The following is a 22,863-nucleotide window of genomic DNA, read 5'->3' on the forward strand; positions in this document are numbered from 1 at the left end:
GTATCTTCATACTACTAGTCAGTAGTACAGTATCTTCATACTAATAGTCAGTAGTACAGTATCTTTATATTACTAGTCAGTAGTACAGTATCTTCATACTACTAGTCAGTAGTACAGTATCTTCATACTACTAGTCAGTAATATCTTCAATAAATATCTCTCCCCTCTTTTTTCATTTGGTATACTCCCTAGCAACATTAAACTCACACATTTGAATGATCTTGTATAAAACACCACTGCTCAAGTGATGTATAAAGTCAATAATAATATGCTTCTAGAAGATGTTTCACATGTGAAGCAGGAAATATGAACTAAGAGGGATTTATGTGTACTCTAAAGTATGAACACATGTAAAACAAACATGTATAACAACTAGGGATGTCCGATAATGGCTTTTTGCCGATATCCGATATGTCGATATTGTCCAACTCTTTAATTACCGATACTGATATCAACCGATACCGATATCAACCGATATATACAGTCGTGGAATTAATACATTATTATGCCTAATTTGGACAACCAGGTATGGTGAAGATAAGGTACTTTTTTTTTAAAATGAACCAAATAAAATAAGATAAATAAGTTAAAAACATTTTCTTGAATAAAAAAGAAAGTAAAACAATATAAAAACAGTTACATAGAAACTAGTAATTAATGAAAATTTGTAAAATCAAATGCAGATACTTTTTCTTATGCCTTCTGATCTCTCTCTCTCTCTCTCTCTCTCTCTCTCTCTCTCTCTCTCTCTATGTCCACTACTTGATGTCCATATCCTACCCCCCCCCCCACCCCCACCCTCCTCCACACCCCTGATTGTAAATAATGTAAATAATTCATTGTGATTATCTTGTGTGATGACTGTATTATGATGATAGTATATATGATAGTATATATCTGTATCATGAATCAATTTAAGTGGACCCCGACTTAAACAAGTTGAAAAACGTACTGGGGTGTTACCATTTAGTGGTCAATTATACGGAATATGTACTGTACTGTGCAACCTACTAATACAAGTCTCAATCAATCAATCAACTGTCAAAGGTTAGTACTATTAGTGGAGCAGCAGCACGCACAATCATGTGTGCTTACGGACTGTATCCCTTGCAGACTGTATTGATATATATTGATATATAATGTAGGAAGCAGAATATTAATAACAGAAAGAAACAACCCTTTTGTGTGAATGAGTGTAAATGGGGGAGGGAGGTTTTTTGGGTTGGTGCACTAATTGTAAGTGTATCTTGTGTTTTTTATGTTGATTTAATAAAAAACAAAACAAAAACGATACTGATAATTAAAAAAACTGATACCGATAATTTCCGATATTACATTTTAACGCATTTATCGGCCAATAATATCGGCAGACCGATATCGGACATCTCTAATAATAACTTCATTAGCTGCAACCTTTACATCAAAGGAAACATGAGTTATGGTAGTAGTTAAGTTGACTTATGGTAGTAGCACAGGTTGAGTTATGGTAGTAGTTAAGTTGACTTATGGTAGTAGTACAGGTTGAGTTATGATATTAGTACAGGTTGAGTTATGGTAGTAGTTAAGTTGACTTATGATAGTAGTACAGGTTGAGTTATGGTAGTAGTACAGGTTGACTTATGGTAGTAGTTAAGTTGACTTATGATAGTAGTACAGGTTGAGTTATGGTAGTAGTTAAGTTGACTTATGGTAGTAGTACAGGTTGAGTTATGATAGTAGCACAGGTTGAGTTATGGTAGTAGTTAAGTTGACTTATGGTAGTAGTACAGGTTGAGTTATGGTAGTAGTTAAGTTGACTTATGATAACAGTACAGGTTGACTTTTGATAATAGTACAGGTTGACTTATGGTAGTAGTACAGGTTGAGTTATGGTAGTAGTTAAGTTGACTTATGATTAGAGATGTCCGATAATGGCTTTTTTGCCGATATCCGATATTACGATATTGTCCAACTCTTAATTACCGATTCCGATATCAAGCGATACCGATATATACAGTGGTGGAATGAGCACATTATTATGCCTAATGTTGTTGTGATGCCCCGCTGGATGCATTAAACAATGTAACAAGGTTTTACAAAAGAAATCAACTCAAGTTATGGAACAAAATGCCAACATGGCACTGCCATATTTATTACTGAAGTCACAAAGTGCATTCTTTTTTTTTAACATGCCTCAAAATAAGCAGCTTGGAATTTGGGACATGCGGGATTGAAGTGGGGGCGGGGGGGGCAGCGGGGGGTGTATATTGTAGCGTCCCGGAAGAGTTACCATGAATTGATTTACGTGGACCCCGACTTAAACAAGTTGAAAAACTTATTGGGGTGTTACCATTTAGTGGTCAATTGTACGGAATATGTACTGTACTGTACAATCTACTAATAAAAAAGCTTCAGTTAGTGCTGCAAGGGGTTCTGGGTATTTGTTCTGTTGTGTTTATGTTGTGTTACGGTGCGGATGTTCTCCCGAAATGTGTTTGTCATTCTTGTATGGTGTGGGTTCACAGTGTGGCGCATATTTGTAACAATGTTAAAGTTGTTTATACGGCCACCCTCAGTGTGACCTGTATGGCTGTTGACCAAGTATGGCTCGCATTCACTTGTGTGTGTGAAAAGCCGTAGATATTATGTGATTGGGCCGGCACGCAAAGGAAATGCCTTTAAGGTTTATTGGCGCTCTGTACTTCTCCCTACGTCCGTGTACACAGCGGCCTTTTAGAAAGTCAATCAATCAATCAATCAATGTTTATTTATATAGCCCTAAATCACAGGTGATACATTTTACTTTTTGAAACTGATACCGATAATTTTGAAACCAATACCGATAATTTCCAATATTACATTTTAAAACATTTATCAGCTGATAATATCGGCAGTCCGATATTATCGGACATCCCTACTTATGATAGTAGTACAGGTTGAGTTATGGTAGTAGTTAAGTTGACTCATGATAGTAGTACAGGATGAGTTATGGTAGTAGTTAAGTTGACTTGTGGTAGTAGTACAGGATGAGTTATGGTAGTAGTTAAGTTGACTTGTGGTAGTAGTACAGGTTGAGTTATGGTAGTAGTTATGTTGACTTATGATAGTAGTACAGGTTGAGTTATGGTAGTAGTTAAGTTGACTTGTGATAGTAGTACAGGTTGAGTTATGGTAGTAGTTAAGTTGACTTATGATAACAGTACAGGTTGACTTTTGATAATAGTACAGGTTGACTTATGGTAGTAGTACAGGTTGAGTTATGGTAGTAGTTAAGTTGACTTATGATAGTAGTACAGGTTGAGTTATGGTAGTAGTTAAGTTGACTTATGGTAGTAGTACAGGTTGAGTTATGATAGTAGCACAGGTTGAGTTATGGTAGTAGTTAAGTTGACTTATGGTAGTAGTACAGGTTGAGTTATGGTAGTAGTTAAGTTGACTTATGATAACAGTACAGGTTGACTTTTGATAATAGTACAGGTTGACTTATGGTAGTAGTACAGGTTGAGTTATGGTAGTAGTTAAGTTGACTTATGATTAGAGATGTCCGATAATGGCTTTTTTGCCGATATCCGATATTCCGATATTGTCCAACTCTTAATTACCGATTCCGATATCAAGCGATACCGATATATACAGTGGTGGAATGAGCACATTATTATGCCTAATGTTGTTGTGATGCCCCGCTGGATGCATTAAACAATGTAACAAGGTTTTACAAAATAAATCAACTCAAGTTATGGAAAAAAATGCCAACATGGCACTGCCATATTTATTATTGAAGTCACAAAGTGCATTCTTTTTTTTAACATGCCTCAAAATAAGCAGCTTGGAATTTGGGACATGCTCTCCCTGAGAGAGCATGAGGAGGTTGAAGTGGGCGGGATTGAAGTGGGGGCGGGGGGGGGGGGGCAGCGGGGGGTGTATATTGTAGCGTCCCGGAAGAGTTACCATGAATTGATTTATGTGGACCCCGACTTAAACAAGTTGAAAAACTTATTGGGGTGTTACCATTTAGTGGTCAATTGTACGGAATATGTACTGTACTGTACAATCTACTAATAAAAAAGCTTCAGTTAGTGCTGCAAGGGGTTCTGGGTATTTGTTCTGTTGTGTTTATGTTGTGTTACGGTGCGGATGTTCTCCCGAAATGTGTTTGTCATTCTTGTTTGGTGTGGGTTCACAGTGTGGCGCATATTTGTAACAATGTTAAAGTTGTTTATACGGCCACCCTCAGTGTGACCTGTATGGCTGTTGACCAAGTATGGCTCGCATTCACTTGTGTGTGTGAAAAGCCGTAGATGTTATGTGACTGGGCCGGCACGCAAAGGAAATGCCTTTAAGGTTTATTGGCGCTCTGTACTTCTCCCTACGTCCGTGTACACAGCGGCCTTTTAGAAAGTCAATCAATCAATCAATCAATGTTTATTTATATAGCCCTAAATCACAAGTGATACATTTTACTTTTTGAAACTGATACCGATAATTTTGAAACCGATACCGATAATTTCCAATATTACATTTTAAAGCATTTATCAGCTGATAATATCGGCAGTCCGATATTATCGGACATCCCTACTTATGATAGTAGTACAGGTTGAGTTATGGTAGTAGTTAAGTTGACTTATGATAGTAGTACAGGATGAGTTATGGTAGTAGTTAAGTTGACTTGTGGTAGTAGTACAGGTTGAGTTATGGTAGTAGTTAAAGGCCTACTGAAAGCCACTACTACCGACCACACAGTCTGATAGTTTATATATCAATGATGAAATCTTAACATTGCAACACATGCCAATACGGCCGGGTTAACTTATAAAGTGACATTTTAAATTTACCGCTAAACTTCCGGTTGAAAACGTCTATGTATGATGACGTTTGCGCGTGACGTCAATGGTTGAAACGGAAGTATTCGGACGCCATTGTATCCAATAAAAAAAGTTTGGTTTTCATCGCAAAATTCCACAGTATTCTGGACATCTGTGTTGGTGAATCTTTTGCAATTTGTTTAATGAACAATGGAGACGGCAAAGAAGAAAGCTGTAGGTGGGATCGTTGTATTAGCGGCTGGCTGCAGCAACACAAACAGGAGGACTTTGAGGTGGATAGCAGACGCGCTATCCAACGCTAGCAGCCGACCGCATCTATGATCGGGTGAAGTCCTTCGTCGCTCCGTCGATCGCTGGAACGCAGGTGAGCACGGGTGTTGATGAGCAGATGAGGGCTGGCTGGCGTAGGTGGATAGCTAATGTTTTTAGCATAGCTCTGTGAGGTCCCGTTGCTAAGTTAGCTTCAATGGCGTCGTTAGCAACAGCATTGTTAAGCTTCGCCAGGCTGGACAGCATTAACCGTGTTTTTACAGGCCCATGGTTTAATAGTATTGTTGATTTTCTGTCTATCCTTCCAGTCAGGGGCTTATTTTTTTGGTTTCTATATGCATTTAAGCACGATGCTATCACGTTAGCTCCGTAGCTAAAGTGCTTCGTCAATGTATTGTCGTGGAGATAAAAGTCACTGTAAATGTCCATTTTGCGTTCTTGACTCTCATTTTCAAGAGGATATAGTATCCGAGGTGGTTTAAAATACAAATCCGTGATCCACAATAGAAAAAGGACAAAGTGTGGAATCCAATGAGACCTTGTACCTAAGTTACGGTCAGAGCGAAAAAAGAAAGTCCTGCACTGCACTCTAGTCCTTCACTCTCACGTTCCTCATCCACGAATCTTTCATCCTGGCTCAAATTAATGGGGTAATCGTCGCTTTCTCGGTCCGAATCTCTCTCGCTGCTGGTGTAAACAATGGGGAAATGTGAGGAGCCTTTCAACTCGTGACGTCACGCTACTTCCGGTACAGGCAAGGCTTTTTTTTATCAGCGACCAAAAGTTGCGAACTTTATCGTCGATGTTCTCTACTAAATCCTTTCAGCAAAAATATGGCAATATCGCAAAATGATCAAGTATGACACATAGAATGGATCTGCTATCCCCGTTTAAATTTAAAAAATGTCATTTCAGTAGGCCTTTAAATTGACTTATGGTAGTAGTACAGGTGGAGTTATGGTAGTAGTTAAGTTGACTTATGATTAGAGATGTCCGATAAAAGCCTTTACCTTTAAGCTGATACTGAGGGCGACTGTGTTGACTAGTTTGACGCGTGCAAATGATTGAATGTCCAGTACTGTGTAAATACACTGCTCAAAAAAATTAAAGGAACAGTTTTTTATCAGGGTATGGCATGAATTCAATTGCACTTTTCTGATAAGGTTTTGGTCAGGTACGTGGCAGAGGGGGTTGTTAATCAGTTTCAGCTGCATTGGTGTTGATGGAATTAACAACAGGTGCACTAGAGGGGCAACAACGAGATGGCCCCCAAAACAGGACTGGTTTTGCAGGTGGAGGCCATTTCAAGTTCCTCCCTCTCGATCTTTTTTAACTGTTTTTCCACAAGTGTTGGCTTTAGCTAGAGTCATTATCACGACTGGGAACATGAGGCCATTTCTTAACCCTCCTGAAGTTGGCAGATTGTCCTACTCCTCCAGGATGGCACGTCCATGCGTGCTGTTGCAAGAAGATTTGATGTGTCTCCCAGTACAATCTCCAGAGCATGGAGGAGATTCCAGGAGACAGGCAGTTACTCTAGGAGAGCTGGACAGGGCCGTAGACGGTCCTCATCCCATCAGCAGGACCAATATTTGCTGCTTTGTGCAAGGAGGAACAGGTTGAGCACTGCCCGAGCCCTACAGAATGACCTCCAGCAGGCTACTGGTGTGAATGTCTCTGCCCAAACAGTCAGAAACAGATTTCACGAGGGTGGCCTCAGGGCACGACGTCCTGTAGTGTGCCCTGTGATCACCGCTCAGAACCGTGGAGCTCCATTGGCATTTGCCATAGAACACCAGAATTGGCAAGTCCGCCACTGGCGCCCTGTGCTTTTCACAGATGAGAGCAGGTTTACCCTGAGCACCTGTGATAGACGTGAAAGGGTCTGGAGAAGCCAAGGAGAGCGCTATGCTGCCTGCAACATCATTCAGCATGACCCGTTCGGTGGTGGGTCAGTGATGGTCTGCGGAGGCATTTCCATGGAGGGACCAACAGACATCTACAGGCTAGAGAACGGCAGTCTGACTGCCATTAGGTATCGGGATGAAATCCTTGCACCCATGGTCAGACCCTACGCTGGTGCAGTAGGTCCTGGGTTCCTCCTGGTCCACGGCAATTCCCGGCTTCATGTGGCAAGAGTATGCAGACAGTATCTGGAGGATGAAGGAATAGACACAATTGAATGGCCCTCACGATCACCTGATCTAAACCCGATAGAACACCTCTGGGACATAATGTTTCGGTCCATCAGACGCCGCCAGGTTGCTCCTCAGACTTTACAGGAGCTCACTGATGCCCTTAGACAGGTCTGGGAGGACATCCCACAAGACACCATCCGTGGTCTCATTAGGAGCATGTTGTCAAGCATGCATACAAGCACGTGGGGGCCACACAAGATATTGAAAATAATTTTGAGTTGCAGAAATTGAATTTAGGCAAAATGGACGAGCCTGCCACATCATTTTTTCACTTTGATTTTTGGGGTGTCTATATACTGAGCCCTCTGGAGGCTGAAAACTTGTATTTCCATCTAAAGATGTGGCATCCTTTTGTTCCTGAGACATTAAACTGTCCATATCAGTATAGATATCCGACCTTTTTTTTTTCACCATTGAAATCGGATGTGTTTTTAAAGTGTTCCTTTAATTTTTTTGAGCAGTGTATGTTTGGATATGACAATCCCTTTATTTTAAGCTATGCAAATGAAATGTAGGCTATAGAACATAATGTATGCTGACCTTGAATGGAACATTGTCACGGCACACACGGCCGAAAACTGTTTGTGTCCTCCATGCCATCCCTGTCAACACTTCCTGGTTCTCAAGAGGAAGTGGGCGGAGCAATCTGCCGAAAAAGAATTTCAGCATGAACAGAGGCCAGCAATCAATTAGAGAAAACAAAATAAAAACAATATAAACAAATAAGGACATTTGGCTCCTACAGTATGCAAAGTAAATGTCTGTGGGATGATGTACAATATTGGCTTTTGCCTGACACTCCGAACTTTGATTGATATTGATGTTGTGTTGGGGATGTTTAAAAAGAAACTGTACATTAAAAATGTTTAAAACCCAATAATGGGAATCTTTGTTTAATCCACGAATGTAAATTTGTAAAAAAATAAAATAAAACATCCTTCCACAAACAATTCAGCCATTTTCTCTCACTTTTATATTGCATAAAGGTCTGGGGACATACATATAAAACAATCACAACACAATCATCATATTACAAAAAAAAGAGTAATAAAGATCATTACTAAAATGGATTATAGAGACCCAACAAATAATTCATAAAGTCACACATTTTAAAATGGTATAAAAGACAAGTGTTCAAATGATGTATAAAGTAAATAATAATATGATAAGATGTTTCAGATGTGAACCAGTAAATATGTATGTTATAAATAGGGGCTAATCTATGGGATTATTAACAATTAGAAATACAAATATGTAATATTTCCATATTTCAAACCATCTAATCTATAAATGTAGTAGCATATTAAAAAGATAGTTACACAAACAACAATGTCACACATGTTATATGTGCTGATGTTAGAAAGTAAAATAGAAATAAATGGTTGTACTTGTATAGCGCTTTTCTACCCCTTTTTAAAGGAGCCCAAAGCGCTTTGACAGTATTTCCACATTCACCCATTCACACACACATTCACACACTGATGGTGGGAGCTGCCATGCAAGGCGTAAACCAGGACCCATCAGGAGCAAGGGTGAAGTGTCTTGCCCAAGGACACAACGGACGTGACTAGGATGGTAGAAGGTGGGGATTGAACCAGTAACCCTCAGATTGCTGGCACGGCCACTCTCCCAACTTCGCCACGCCGTCCCTTGACGGCAAAGTCAACATTAAAGTCTTGACAGTTTATTTCAAATCCTGCAGTTTCATTTGCTGCTGCTGTTCTCACCAGCACACTTGTGTTTCTTACACTGGTACTTATAAGAGAATCTTTCACCACACACACTGCAACTCAACACTTTCTCTCCTGTGTGTGCTCTCATGTGTGCTTTCATATGTTGTCTTTGTGTAAAACCTTTACCACAGGTTGAACAGGAAAAAGGTTTTACACCAGTGTGTGTTCTCATGTGTGCTTTCATATGTTGACTTTGTGTAAAACCTTTACCACAGGTTGAACAGGAAAAAGGTTTTACACCAGTGTGTGTTCTCATGTGTACTTTCAAATGTTGACTTTGTGTAAAACCTTTACCACAGGTTGAACAGGAAAAGGGGTTTTCACCAGTGTGTGTTCTCATGTGTACTTTCAAATTGTTACTCTGTGTAAAACCTTTACCACAGGTTGAACAGGAAAAAGGGTTTTCACCAGTGTGTTCTCATGTGTACTTTCAAATCTTGACTTAGTTTAAAACCTTTAGCACAGGTTGAACAGGAAAAGGGGTTTTCACCAGTGTGTGTTCTCATGTGTACTTTCAAATTGTTACTTTGTGTAAAACCTTTACCACAGGTTGAACAGGAAAAAGTTTTTTTACCAGCGTGTGTTCTCATGTGTGTTTTCAAAGATTGCCTAAGTGTAAAACCTTTACCACAGATTGAACAGGAAAAAGGTTTTTCTCCAGTGTGTCTTCTCATGTGTACTTTCAAATAGTGACTTCGTGTAAAACCTTTACCACAGTTTGAACAGGAAAAGGGTTTTTCACCAGTGTGTGTTCTCATGTGTACTTTCAAATCTTGACTTTGTGTAAAACCTTTACCACAGATTGAACAGGAAAAAGGTTTTTCACCAGTGTGTGCTCTCATGTGTACTTTCAAATGTTGACTTTGTGTAAAACTTTCACCACAGATTGAACAAGTAAAAGGTTTTTCACCAGTGTGTGTTTTCATGTGTACTTTCACATTATGACTTTGTGTAAAACCTTTACCACAGGTTGAACAGGAAAAAGGTTTTTTACCAGCGTGTGCTCTCATGTGTACTTTCAAATATTGACTTCCTGTAAAACCTTTACCACAGATTGAACAGGAAAAAGGTTTTTCACCAGTGTGTGTTCTCATGTGTACTTTCAAATCTTGACTTCGTATAAAACCTTTACCACAGGTTGAACAGGAAAAAGGTTTTTCACCAGTGTGTGTTCTCATGTGTACTTTCACATTATGACTTTGTGTAAAACCTTTACCACAGGTTGAACAGGAAAAGGGTTTTTCACCAGTGTGTGTTCTCATGTGTACTTTCAAAACTTGACTTTGTGTAAAACCTTTACCACAGGTTGAACAGGAAAAAGGTGTTTCACCAGTGTGTGTTCTCATGTGTACTTTCAAATCTTGACTTAGTGTAAAACCTTTACCACAGATTGAACAAGAAAAAGGTGTTTCACCAGTGTGTGTTCTCATGTGTTTTTTCAAATATTGACTCTGTGTATAACCTTTACCACAGATTGAACAAGAAAAAGGTTTTTCACCAGTGTGTGCTCTCATGTGTATTTTCAAATATTGACTTTGTGTAAAACCTTTACCACAGATTGAACAAGAAAAAGGTGTTTCACCAGTGTGTGTTCTCATGTGTTTTTTCAAATTTTGACTCTGTGTATAACCTTTACCACAGATTGAACAGGAAAAAGGTTTTTCACCAGTGTGTGTTCTCATGTGTACTTTCAAATCTTGACTTCCTGTAAAACCTTTACCACAGGTTGAACAGGAAAAAGGTTTTTCACCAGTGTGTGTTCTCATGTGTACTTTCACATTATGACTTTGTGTAAAACCTTTACCACAGGTTGAACAGGAAAAGGGTTTTTCACCAGTGTGTGTTCTCATGTGTACTTTCAAAACTTGACTTAGTGTAAAACCTTTACCACAGATTGAACAAGAAAAAGGTGTTTCACCAGTGTGTGTTCTCATGTGTTTTTTCAAATATTGACTCTGTGTATAACCTTTACCACAGATTGAACAAGAAAAAGGTTTTTCACCAGTGTGTGCTCTCATGTGTATTTTCAAATATTGACTTTGTGTAAAACCTTTACCACAGATTGAACAAGAAAAAGGTGTTTCACCAGTGTGTGTTCTCATGTGTTTTTTCAAATTTTGACTCTGTGTATAACCTTTACCACAGATTGAACAAGAAAAAGGTTTTTCACCAGTGTGTGTTTTCCTGTGTACTTTCAATTTGTGACTTTCTACAAAACCTTTACTACAGATTGAACAGATAAAAGTTTTTTCACCAGTGTGTCTTCTTGTGTTTGTTTTCAGAGAACTATGGTATTTAAAAGTTTTGTGACAGTGAGAACATTTGAAGTGAGTGTTGTCAGTGTGACATGTCTTATCATCTTTAGAGTGTTCATCATCAGTGTCAGGAGAGTGTGACGTTGTGTCCTCACTATCTGATAGTGGAGCTAACATCTTGTCTGCTTGTGATCCTCCACAGTGGTCTCCATCACCTTCTGTTGTCATGTGTTGTGTTGAGCTGCTGCTTGGAGGCTCCGCCTCTCTCTTCTCCTCACTCTCACCTTTGACCTCATCATCTTCACTCTTCACAGGCACACCAGTCACTGGGAACTCCACCAGTCCTTCAATATGATCTCCCTCCTGACTGATGCTGTGTTCCTCCTCTTCCTCTTTAATGTGGGGGGTCAGTGAGTCTTCCTCTTCTTTTTTACAGGGAAGGGTCTGTGTCAAAGAGGAAAAGAATACACCAGAGGGTCCGTGGTGCCTGGTCTTCCTCTTTGGTGGATCCTCCAACATCCTGAAGCTACTCTCCTGTTTTTCAGGCAGAAGTTGTTCTTTACAGACATCTGCAGGACACAAAATGACAAACATGCTTGAAAAATGTCCAGATTTGCTCAGTCACATGAGGCATTCAGTAAGTTTACATGTACTTCAAATAACAAGTTAATGTACGAATTGGCCTGAAAACAAACACACTGCTGTTTACAACATTATTCACAGGAAAAGAAGACCACTTTTTACGAGGGGTGGGCAATATGGCCTAAAATCTGTCTTGCCATAAATTCCCTTCTGCCTGAGGTATGATGTATAAACTTGGAGAAAAGATTAGGTCGTTTACAGTGTAAATCTGTATTCCGTATTGTTAGCTCTGCTATGGCGCTATCTTGTGGTCGAGTTCGCTCACTGCGAGTGCAGTGGGTTGAAAGTGCATTTCCTTTTGCTACGTGCCATAAACCCGAAGTATGGTTTCTTCATTTATCTCGCCAAGCAACGTTTGTAAGTGTAACCGGGGATTTCCACTGGATGTGGAACGGCGGCGCCACGGCGACAGACTCGTTCTGTTTTTTGTTTTCAAGTCAGTGTGTCAGTTTCCACCACCTGGCTTCTATATTTAGTGGTCGACACAACAAGGCGATTCAATTGAGCTAAAATCTGCTCGTGTGGGACAAGAAGTCATGCATATACACAAAATAAATGATCCAGTTTACTTTCAAAGTAGAATATTCTGTTTAAGGTGGATGGTATTCTACACTTTGAAAATACCTAATGGACATGAAGTCCACTTGTCAAAGGTTTTCAGACCTAATTTCACCTCCTTGACACAAATGGACGAAGACATGCTGATTCTAAAAGGCCCAAAATTAAAGAATCATATAACATGCATATCCCGGTCAGCTATATGGGGGCCTGTACTTCAGCGTTGTATTAAAATGGCCATCTCTAACATTAAAGTGAGTGTCGCCAACACTAGGAAAATGTGTAGAGGAGAATTGCAAGTAGCCGAACCAAAGGTTGTGAATAACTGACAAGAGGCTCACTTTGTTCATGTAAATCTGCTGTGGAATTAACATGCTCAGGTGCTGAGAGCCATGCACAGAGTGAAACCTCTTAGTCCAGTTTAAAATCCAGAGACCAAGAAGGAAACACACGGACAAAGCAATTTATTGATGACAGCAAGAATTGAGTTATTAGGTTTATTTTCATTTATATCAGTCCCGGCCTACGATTACATGAATATTTTAATGCCTCTGGACATCGTATTTAATGCTTTTTAATACCTTTTAAGGCCTTAATTTATGCAAAGTCCATTAAATGCCTGTAATGCTTTTTAATAACCCACAGAAACCCTCTTAAATTTAAAAAAATGTGGTCTGATCGATACAAAAATTTACAGTAACAATACCAAGTATAATATCAGTATAAGGTCGATACAGTGGTTTGATCAATTGTTTGTATTATATATATTTTGATGATTTTGTGATTGTTTACAGAAAATAAGTCTTTGGACACAGGAAGACTTTAAGGGCATAAACCAAATTATTTTATTCAGAGCCATCCTGTTTTTTTTTCTTATTCGGGTTATTCAAGTCATGCAACCACATGCTACTTTGATATCTTGCACTTCCGCCCACTATAATCTCTATAGCTTAGGCATCGATCTACATTTCTGCCAGTGGATGCTCGGACGGGCAGTAAATCTGACGCTACTTTTCTGAGCATGTGTGGTTTTTGCTTGGTGGTGACTCACCACTGGTTTCACATTTCAAATGCAGTATGTGTGTGTTTTCATCTCAAACATGGTATGATGGCAAAATGAACATTGATCACTATTATGCATGCAAAGAATGCAATGAACTGTATAGCATTCTTAAAATGTAAAACTGTTGTCGTCATTATTAAGTGGTTTGTCTTTTTTATATTGTTCGCAGGTTGAAAACAGCTTAGCGGATTTGTGTGGAGAAACCACCATTTAAACAGCACCGTATAATAATAATCAAAAACGCATGAGAGACAATTACTTTTTTATGTGATCACACCACACAGCACATAGGGCTGTGAGCGCACCTGTTTTTATTAGCACACACAAATTGGCTTGCATTTTAGCTCTGCAGGTCAGCCTTCAATAATGAAAACAGGTGTTTAGGAAATAAAAGACAATTAGGACAAACGCAATAATAGAGGGCACAACATGTATAATTAAACCTTAATTAAGCAAAAATATTGCTCCGGCCAGGCTGCACCAAATGATAATATAAATCAATTTAATCAAGTCAAAATACAAATAAGGCAACAAGAGAAGTATCCCACACTTCTCTTTTGTAAAGTAAATGTGTACAGACGATATCGGCATCTCCATCAACTATATGGTTTGCCTGAGAAGCTGGACCGGACAAAATATATATATATTTTTTTTAAGCAAAAATATCCATCCATCCGGCGGAGGAAACTCATTTCGGCCGCTTGTACCCGTGATCTTGTCCTTTCGGTCATAAACCAAAGTTCATGACCATAGGTGAGGATGGGAACGTAGATCGACCGGTAAATTCAGAGCTTTGCCTTCCGGCTCAGCTCCTTCTTCACCACAACGGATCGATACAGCGTCCGCATTACTGAAGACGCCGCACCGAGCCACCTGTCGATCTCACGATCCACTCTTCCCCCACTCGTGAGCAAGACTCCTAGGTACTTGAACTCCTCTACTTGGGGCAAGATCTCCTCCCCAACCTGGAGATGTAACTCCACCCTTTCCCGGGCGAGAACCATGGACTCGGACTTGGAGGTGCTGATTCTCATCCCAGTCGCTTCACACTCGGCTGCGAACCGATCCAGTGAGAGCTGAAGATCCTGGCCAGTTGAAGCCATCAGGACCACATCATCTGCAAAAAGCAGAGACCTAATCCTGCAGCCGCCAAACCGGATCCCCTCAACGCCCTGACTGCGCCTAGAAATTCTGCCCATAAAAGTTATGAACAGAATCGGTGACAAAGGGCAGCCTTGGCGGAGTCCAATCCTCACTGGAAATGTGTCCGACTTACTGCCGGCAATGCGGACCAAGCTCTGACACTGATCATACAGGGAGCGGGCCGCCACAATCAGACAGTCCGATACCCCATACTCTCTGAGCACTCCCCACAGGACTTCCCGGGGGACACGGTGGAATGCCTTCTCCAAGTCCACAAAGCACATGTAGACTGGTTGGGTAAACTCCCATGCACCCTCAAGGACCCTGCCAAGAGTATAGAGCTGGTCTACCATTCCACGACCAGGACGAAAACCACACTGTTCCTCCGGAATCCGAGGTTCAACTATCCGGAGTAGCCTCCTCTCCAGTACACCTGAATAGACCTTACCGGGAAGGCTGAGGAGTGTGATCCCACGATAGTTGGAACACACCCTCCGGTTCCCCTTCTTAAAGAGAGGAACCACTACCCCGGTCTGCCAATCCAGAGGTACCGCCCCGATGTCCATGCGATGTTGCAGAGTCTTGTCAACCAAGACAGCCCCACAGCATCCAGAGCCTTAAGGAACTCTGGGCGGATCTCATCCACCCCCGGGGCCTTGCCACAGAGGAGCTTTTTAACTACCTCGGCAACCTAAGCCACAGAAATAGGAGAGCCCACCACAGATTCCCCAGGCACTGCTTCCTCATAGGAAGATGTGTTGGTGGGATTGAGGAGGTCTTCGAAGTATTCCCTCCACCGATCCACAGCAGCCGCACTAGAGGTCAGCAGCACACCATCCTCACCATACACGGCGTTGACAGTGCACTGCTTCACCCCCCCCCCCCCCTCTGAACGGCAGATGGTGGACCAGAATCGCTTCGAAGCCGTCCGGAAGTCGTTTTCCATGGCTTCCCCAAACTCCTCCCATGTCCGAGTTTTTGCCTCCGCGACCGCTGAAGCCGCACTTCGCTCGGCCTGTCGGTACCTGTCCGCTGCCCCTGGAGTCCCATGAGCCAAAAGGACCCGATAGGACTCTTTCTTCAGCTTGACGGCATCCCTCACTGCTGGTGTCCACCAGCGGGTTCTAGCATTACCGCCACGACAGGCACCAACCACCTTGAGGCCACAGCTCCAATCAGCCGCCTCGACAATAGAAGCACGGAACATGGTCCACTCGGACTCAATATCCAGTGCCTCCCTCGTGACATGTTCAAAGTTCTTCCGGAGGTGGGAATTGAAACTCTCTCTGACAGGAGACTCTGCTGGACGTTCCCAGCAGACCCTCACAATGCGTTTGGGCCTGCCAGGTCCGTCTGCATCCTCCCCCTCCATCGGAGCCAGCTCACCACCATGTGGTGATCGGTAGAAAGCTCCGCCCCTCTCTTCACCCGAGTGTCCAAAACATGAGGCCGCAAATCCGATGACACAACTACTAAGTCAATCATGGAACTGCAGCTGCACCAAATAATAAGATAAATCCATTTAATAAAGTCAAAATACAAATAAGGCAACAAGAGAAGTATCCCACACTTCTCTTTTGTAAAGTAAATTTGTACAGCCGATATAGGCATCTACATCAACTATATGATTTGCCTGAGAAGCTGGACAGGAAAAAACATATCTTGTTTTTAAGCAAAAATATGATTTAATGAATTACTCGATTAATCGATCGGGATTTCTTATAGAATACTCGATTACTAAAATATTCGATAGCTGCAGCTCTACAATGCAGACTTCATAAGAGCCAACAAACATAATAAAACATCACTTACTATACAAGGTCTGTTGTCACTATGACGCAGACTGATAGAATGTTGTTATATTCTCGTTTAGATAAAGAACAATTCATAATCCTCGCACGGAAAAGGGGGGTGAAGCCAAGCGTCTTTTCGTGTCGTTTGCCATTGCCGGGTCTAAATTGGCTGTCAAATGGTACCAACTTGTGAGAGTACGTCCTCATCCTTCTACTATCCAGGTGAAAGGCGCGATTCATGAACTGGAATAATCTTTCACAGCACCAAGGTGAGGAAGAAGCTCACCAGCCGGTGATGTCAACATAGACACACAAGCTATAAATAGTTTGTCTGCGTTAGCACTTATAACAATATCACTAATACTTGCTTGCTATTCAAGCCACAAAATGCAAATGGAGTATTGTTGGTGTATTTTGGATGGTTATAGAGGACCTCCCATTGGCTCCATTGCAAGTGGACTTTTATTTACATTTATGAGTTAGAATTAGGTCTGGGCGCGATATCGAATACACTCGAAATATCGTGGGTTTGTCTCTGTGCGATATAGAAATGGACTATATGGTGATATTGGAGTATATGTTCTCACGCAGTTGCTTTTAGCTGCAGGCATTACACTACAGGCTCTTCTCACTTTCTTGTCTCTCCTTCTCACAGAGACATAAAACAAGTGCACCTTCTTACATACGTCACATACTGTCACGTGTGCAACGTCATACACTCTCACGGAGCAGACAGGTAGTGGCATGGTAACGTTAGCTGTGGTGCTAGTGGTAATACGAGAGAAAGAAGGGAATCTGGTAACAAATGAAGGAATAATTAATTCCCAAAACAAACAGCAGTGAGTCCATCATCTGGCGGTGGTTTGGCTTCAAGGGGTAGATGGTGAACAAGTATGCTGCAAAAGCGTTGCTACAAAAAGTAGTAGCACTACTAATGTGTAGCATCATTTGAAAAGTCACCCGCTAGAGAATGAGGAGTGCTTGAAACTCTGCATGTCAACATCTCCGTTCGGTGCCACACCCACAAAATGCCCAAGCAACCATTTCCAGATCAACAACGTATGAAACAAATAGTCAACAACAGAAGGAGATAACGTCCGCAGGAACCTACCACATAGTGAAGGACATACACTATTTGATTTCCTATTATGCAGCTCATTTTTATTTGACACTTATTGAAATATCTTGTGTGACATAATGCACAAAAGTGCACTTTATTTGTTTTAAACTATTGTAGTGGCGTTCTGTACAAAAAGCGCACTTTAATTTAGTGTTGTTTTGATATGTCATCTTAGTGACATCATGCACAAAAGTGCACTAATAGCTTGTTTTAAAATGTCTCTGACAATCTTGCACTTTCTGTTTTGAAATGACATGAATGTTTGTGTCACTGCTTAATAACTGTTTAATAAATACACTTTTGCTAAATTGACTTAGTTGTGACTTCCCTCTCTGTATGAAAGTTTAAAAGTAGCATATATTAATGCAGTATGAAGAACAATGTTTTAATGTAGACTAGGGATGTCCCGAGCCAGGTTTTTGCACTTCTGATCCGATACAGATGTTTTTGCACTTCCGATCTGATACCGATACTGGCCTATCCGAGCATGTATTAAAGTTTAAAGTTATTTAGCCTACTTAGTTGTGATTCATGTTGAAAAGGGTTTTAGTACTCTTGATAAAAACTAGCCAGCTGAATTAGGTGAGTTTGAATAATGGTTGGTAACAAGAAACTGACATGTTTATTCAAGGATAAACACAAAATAGACACAATTATACATGACAAACAGAAATGGCATCATTGAACAGTATAAAGTGCAAATAATGCTGTAAACATTATTAAAAAAAGCAAAACACCCAACCTGAGTGGGATAAAATGTCTATAACTCAGCATCAATACTTGCTCTTGAACAAGTGTAAACTTAAAAGAAAAAAGATCTACACAATCCCTTCAATTGTTTGCCCCCCCCAGACTGCAGTCTGAGCATAATGGGGAGATTCTTTCTAACAAAGACGAGCACTTCAAGATGCTCAGGTGTCAGCCTGCTCCTGTGTTCATCAATGATGAGTGAGGCTGTGCTAAAAAGCCTCTCACTCTCAACACTGGTGCAAGGAGCACTGAGGAACTTGGCTGCTGTTGCTGCCAGGGCGGGTAGTCGAGACTGATTGTCTCTCCAGTAATGAAAAGGATTGCTCTAACGCCCAGCTGGAGGCTCACTGAGGTAGCTCTCCAGCTGAAACAGTGCCCCTGGGGTGATCTGCTGCTCAGATGGAGCTGCTGTGCAGCTCTCCTCCAGTATCTCGTCAAAGTAGCTGCCGAGGCTGCTGGTTGAGCTTCCAGCCTCCATTCCTGGTGTTGGCCTTGCTGTCTCAGCCTCAGCCACACCTTCTCCAGAGGGCGTGGTCTTCAGTTCTTGTTCCATTTTCATCACCTCTACCTTTAGTGCCTCCTTTGCCTGATCCAGGTTGGTAGCATTAGTGAAGAACCTTAACATTTGGATCAAATGTAATAAAGATATATCAATTATTTTATATTGTTTCAGCCAGTCTCCACATATTCATGTTCAATGACAACAAGTAACACACAAAATAGATCACAAATGATCAACAGTGACATTCATTTCCTCACCCATCATATAACTGAAGGAAAATAAGAATAATAATAAATAATAATATTATAATAATAATAACAATAATAATACATTCCCATCACCTTATATCTATGAAACATTAGGCTACTGAAATACTGACAAAGAAATAAATGCCAGCTGTAGAGTAAAATATTTTCAATATAGTACTGAAGCTTATAACATGCTCAAATAATTATAAAGCACTTACTTGTCTTTGTAGCGTGGATCTAGCATTGTTGCCACGGCATAGAGGGGTTCAGTTTCCACATGGTCAAAACGAGTAAGGTGGCCTTCATGGTTTGAATCCCTCTGTGTTCTTCGCTTTCACTGTCTAGAAAGCGTGTCAGGACACGGACAGATGGGATAACATCGGCTGCTGTGGCGGAGGCGTCGAAAGCCCACTTTACTCACGAGAGATAACGGCTCATCATCCAGAATTATTTCCTCGGCAATGACTAGTTATCCCCTGGGCTTTAGCACTGTTCAGTGGGAGTATGTCACGCTTCGCCAACGTTTCTGTCAGAGTTAGTTGGGTAGGACCTTTCTTTTTCTTTTCGTCAGTTTTCTTTAGAAATTCTTCATATTCTTTACGGTGGGATTTCGCTAAATGCTTGATCAGATTTGTTGTATTAAAATGTCTTACAACTTTACCACCACGCTTGACTTTATTGTGGCATGTTTTGCACTCCACCTCTTCATCTTTTTCGTTTTGTAGGGTAAAATAATCCCACACAGCTGACATTTTTACCGGTAACTTCCGGTCGCCTTTCGGAACCATGAACCGGCCTCCCTTTCCGATTAGGACAGTTAGGACACAGACCTGTGGATGTGTTGAAGGTGTGCTGGCAAATGCGGCACGGAAATTAGGGAGCAGCAGAAAAGTGGAATGTATTATTTAAATTGGTGCGTTGGAAAACACGGACCGGAATTTTTAAAAAAAACTGGATCTGGATCGGCATTTTCCCATGCCTTGCGGATACGCATTTTTTGGCAAATATCGGTGGCCGATCCGATCCAAATATCGGATCGGGACATCCCTAATGTAGACACATAGAATCATCATACTGCTGTGATTATATGCATCAAGTGTTCATTCAAGGCTAAGGCAAAATATCCAGATATATATGGTGTATCGTGACATGGCCTAAACATATCCACATATATATGGTGTATCGTGACATGGCCTAAACATATCCACATATATATGGTGTATCGTGACATGGACTAAATATATCCACATATTTATTTATTTATTATTTATCATATATATGGTGTATCGTGACATGGACTAAACATATCCACATATATATGGTGTATCGTGACAAGGCCTAAACATATCCACATATATATGGTGTATCGTGACATGGACTAAACATATCCACATATATATGGTGTATCGTGACATGGACTAAACATATCCACATATATATGGTGTATCGTGACATGGCCTAAACATATCCACATATATATGGTGTATCGTGACATGGCCTAAACATATCCACATATATATGGTGTATCGTGACATGGCCTAAACATATCCACATATATATGGTGTATCGCAATATGGCTTAAAAATATAGAGATATTAATAAAAGGCCATATCGCCCAGTCCTAGCTAGAATGTGATTTTTTATTTATTTTTTATATATCCACCGTTGTGTCTTTTATAATGATTGTGAACGATAGAAAAATTCCCCCAAAAAGTGCAGTTCCCCTCTAAATTGCAATGATTAGATTTAAGACTTGAAGTGTATGAGCATGAAGTGATGAAGCCTACTTGGATGAGTCTTCTAAGACAAAGTGAACAGTCCAGTTGTGATGGATTGAATGCCCTGAGAATAAAATGATATGTGCTTACTTGGACTGTGATGAAGCTGTGAGGACTCAGGTGCTTTGTCTTCATGCTCTTCAGTCTTCACAGAGACAACAGTCAGTGGAAACTTGCTGACATCATCCTCCTCCTGCCCTACAGGACACCCTCCCTCCTCTTCCTCTTTCATGTGGGGGGGCTGTGGATCCTCCTCTTCCTCTTTAATGTGGGGGGGCTGCTGGACGTCTGTTGGGTAAATAAGTAAATAAGATAAATTATAAGAGATAAAGAGAGAATATAAATAGTTTTGGACTGACACTGTTAACACAACGAGAGTATTTGTGTTCTTTTGTGTGTTGTGTTAAAAGTGTGTAGCAAAACAACCAATAAAAACACAGGAAATAGCACCTTTTGTCCTAAAATTAATTAAAAAGTGGCACAGTGAGTACAAAAACAGACTTGGAAATTTGATAGGGGTCAATTTGAAAAGTTTTATAAGTACGAGACAGCATTGATTGAGGCATTCTTAACTTCACTGATGTAAAGTGTGTAAATATTGAGATTGTCATTACCATAACTTAAATATCATGGAAATTAAAAAAAATCTAATTCCAAAATCACCTAAAAAAACATTCATGGTATGTTTTTGTTATCATGCAGAATACTTTTGGGTGGTCATTTTGTTGGCTGGGCCAAAAGGAACTTTTACCAAAAACATGTTTTACTATGTGGTGTTCTATGGAGTATCTCCATCAACAATTCCTCTTTAGGAATAGGAGACCATCTACAACACGCTGACAGAAAGCCAGTCACCTTTATGTTCTTTTACTAATTCAAGTGTTGAATCACCGGAGTGCTCGTATTTTAATTCTCTGCGGTCGTCCGGCCGAAAGGGAAGAGGATTAGCAGTCGTTTTTAAAAATGACTTTAAATGCCGTCAGATCCGCCTGCAATCCTCCTTTTCAAGCTTCGAACTATGCATGTTTGAACTGGGTCTTTCTGATGTCGTCCTGTGTGCCGTCGTCTATCGACCCCCCATGTACCAAAAAGACTTTATAAATGACTTTTTTGAATTTCTGGCGGAAAATCCTGCCCAAATATGATCGTGTCCTTATTGTTGGTGATTTTAATATTCACACCTGCTGCCCAGACGAACCTCTATCCAGGAGCTTCCTGAATTTCATTGACTCATTTAACTTTGTACAGTCTGTGTCTGGTTCGACACATGAACGTGGGCATACACTAGACCTCGTACTGTCTTATGGTTTTAATGTTGACAATGTCGTTGTTGGTGATGCTGTTTTCTGATCACAGTCCTGTTATGTTTAATTTAAGTTTTGATCCTGATGTAAAACCACTTGCCGTGCGTCATGGGCGTATTATTAGGTCTGACACGGCAGCCACCTTCTCCCCTTTATTCACTGTGTCCATGCAGAGTATACCACACTCTGAACAATTGATGTGCTCTTTTCTTTCCACATGTTCTGAGATTCTGGATAGTGTAGCGCCCCTCAGAGCTATACGTCCAAAGCCAATACAGGAGCCTTGGCTCAATGAAACCACACGCACAGCTTGGCGTGAGTGGCGAAGGGCGGAGCACAAGTGGAAAGGGGATCACTTGGAAGTTTCTTATCAAATTTTAAAAGAAAACTGTCAGAATTATCAAAGTGTGGTTAAAGCTGAGAAAACAAAATATCTGTCAGACCTAATTTCAAATAGTATTAGCAAGCCACGTGTTCTGTTTAAAACTATTAGTTATGTTCTTAATCCGAATCCAACCACTTTACTGGAGATGACAAGTGAAATTGTGAAAAATGTATCTCCTTTTTTAACGACAAGGTTGCTTCTATTCGGGCAAATCTTTCTCGTTCTCCATTGAGTTTTAATGTGGCCACTCATTGCTCGGCTGTGTTTTGTCAGTTTGAGCCTGTGTTTATGCTTGAGCTTACAGGAATAGTTGACAAAC

The 22,863-nt window shown here is 40.7% G+C and overlaps 2 protein-coding genes across 4 annotated transcripts in view; both read right to left on the reverse strand.

The window, feature by feature from the left end:
- Positions 1-8,968, reverse strand: part of LOC133639698 (zinc finger protein 271-like) — a 55,462-nt gene extending 46,494 nt beyond the window's left edge. For all 3 annotated transcript variants that reach the window (XM_062033235.1, XM_062033233.1, XM_062033234.1), the window contains exon 1: positions 7,811-8,968. The gene's annotated coding sequence lies outside the window, so the exon portion shown is untranslated. The remainder of the gene's footprint in view (positions 1-7,810) is intronic.
- Positions 8,969-9,255: 287 nt separating this feature from the next.
- LOC133639699 (oocyte zinc finger protein XlCOF6-like) lies at positions 9,256-21,168 on the reverse strand. Its single transcript, XM_062033236.1, has 2 exons — positions 20,946-21,168; positions 9,256-11,827 (listed from the first exon to the last, which is right to left on the reverse strand). The coding sequence occupies exons 1-2, from the start codon at positions 21,085-21,087 to the stop codon at positions 9,408-9,410; spliced, it is 2,562 nt and encodes an 853-aa protein (XP_061889220.1). The 5' UTR covers positions 21,088-21,168; the 3' UTR covers positions 9,256-9,407.
- Positions 21,169-22,863: the final 1,695 nt, after the last annotated feature.

This window comes from Entelurus aequoreus, linkage group LG22 (genome assembly GCF_033978785.1).
Source record: "Entelurus aequoreus isolate RoL-2023_Sb linkage group LG22, RoL_Eaeq_v1.1, whole genome shotgun sequence".
NCBI classification, from domain to species: domain Eukaryota; kingdom Metazoa; phylum Chordata; class Actinopteri; order Syngnathiformes; family Syngnathidae; genus Entelurus; species Entelurus aequoreus.

What these genes read in the sequence shown, in the direction of transcription:
- LOC133639699 (XM_062033236.1), bottom strand. Translation starts at nt 21,087, where the DNA reads ATGAAAGAGGAAGAGGAGGGAGGGTGTCCTGTAGGGCAGGAGGAGGAT. An exon ending in ACAGCTTCATCACAGTCCAA is followed by an intron (nt 11,828 to 20,945) that starts GTAAGCACATAT and finishes TGTGTCCTGCAG; the next exon opens with ATGTCTGTAAAGAACAACTT.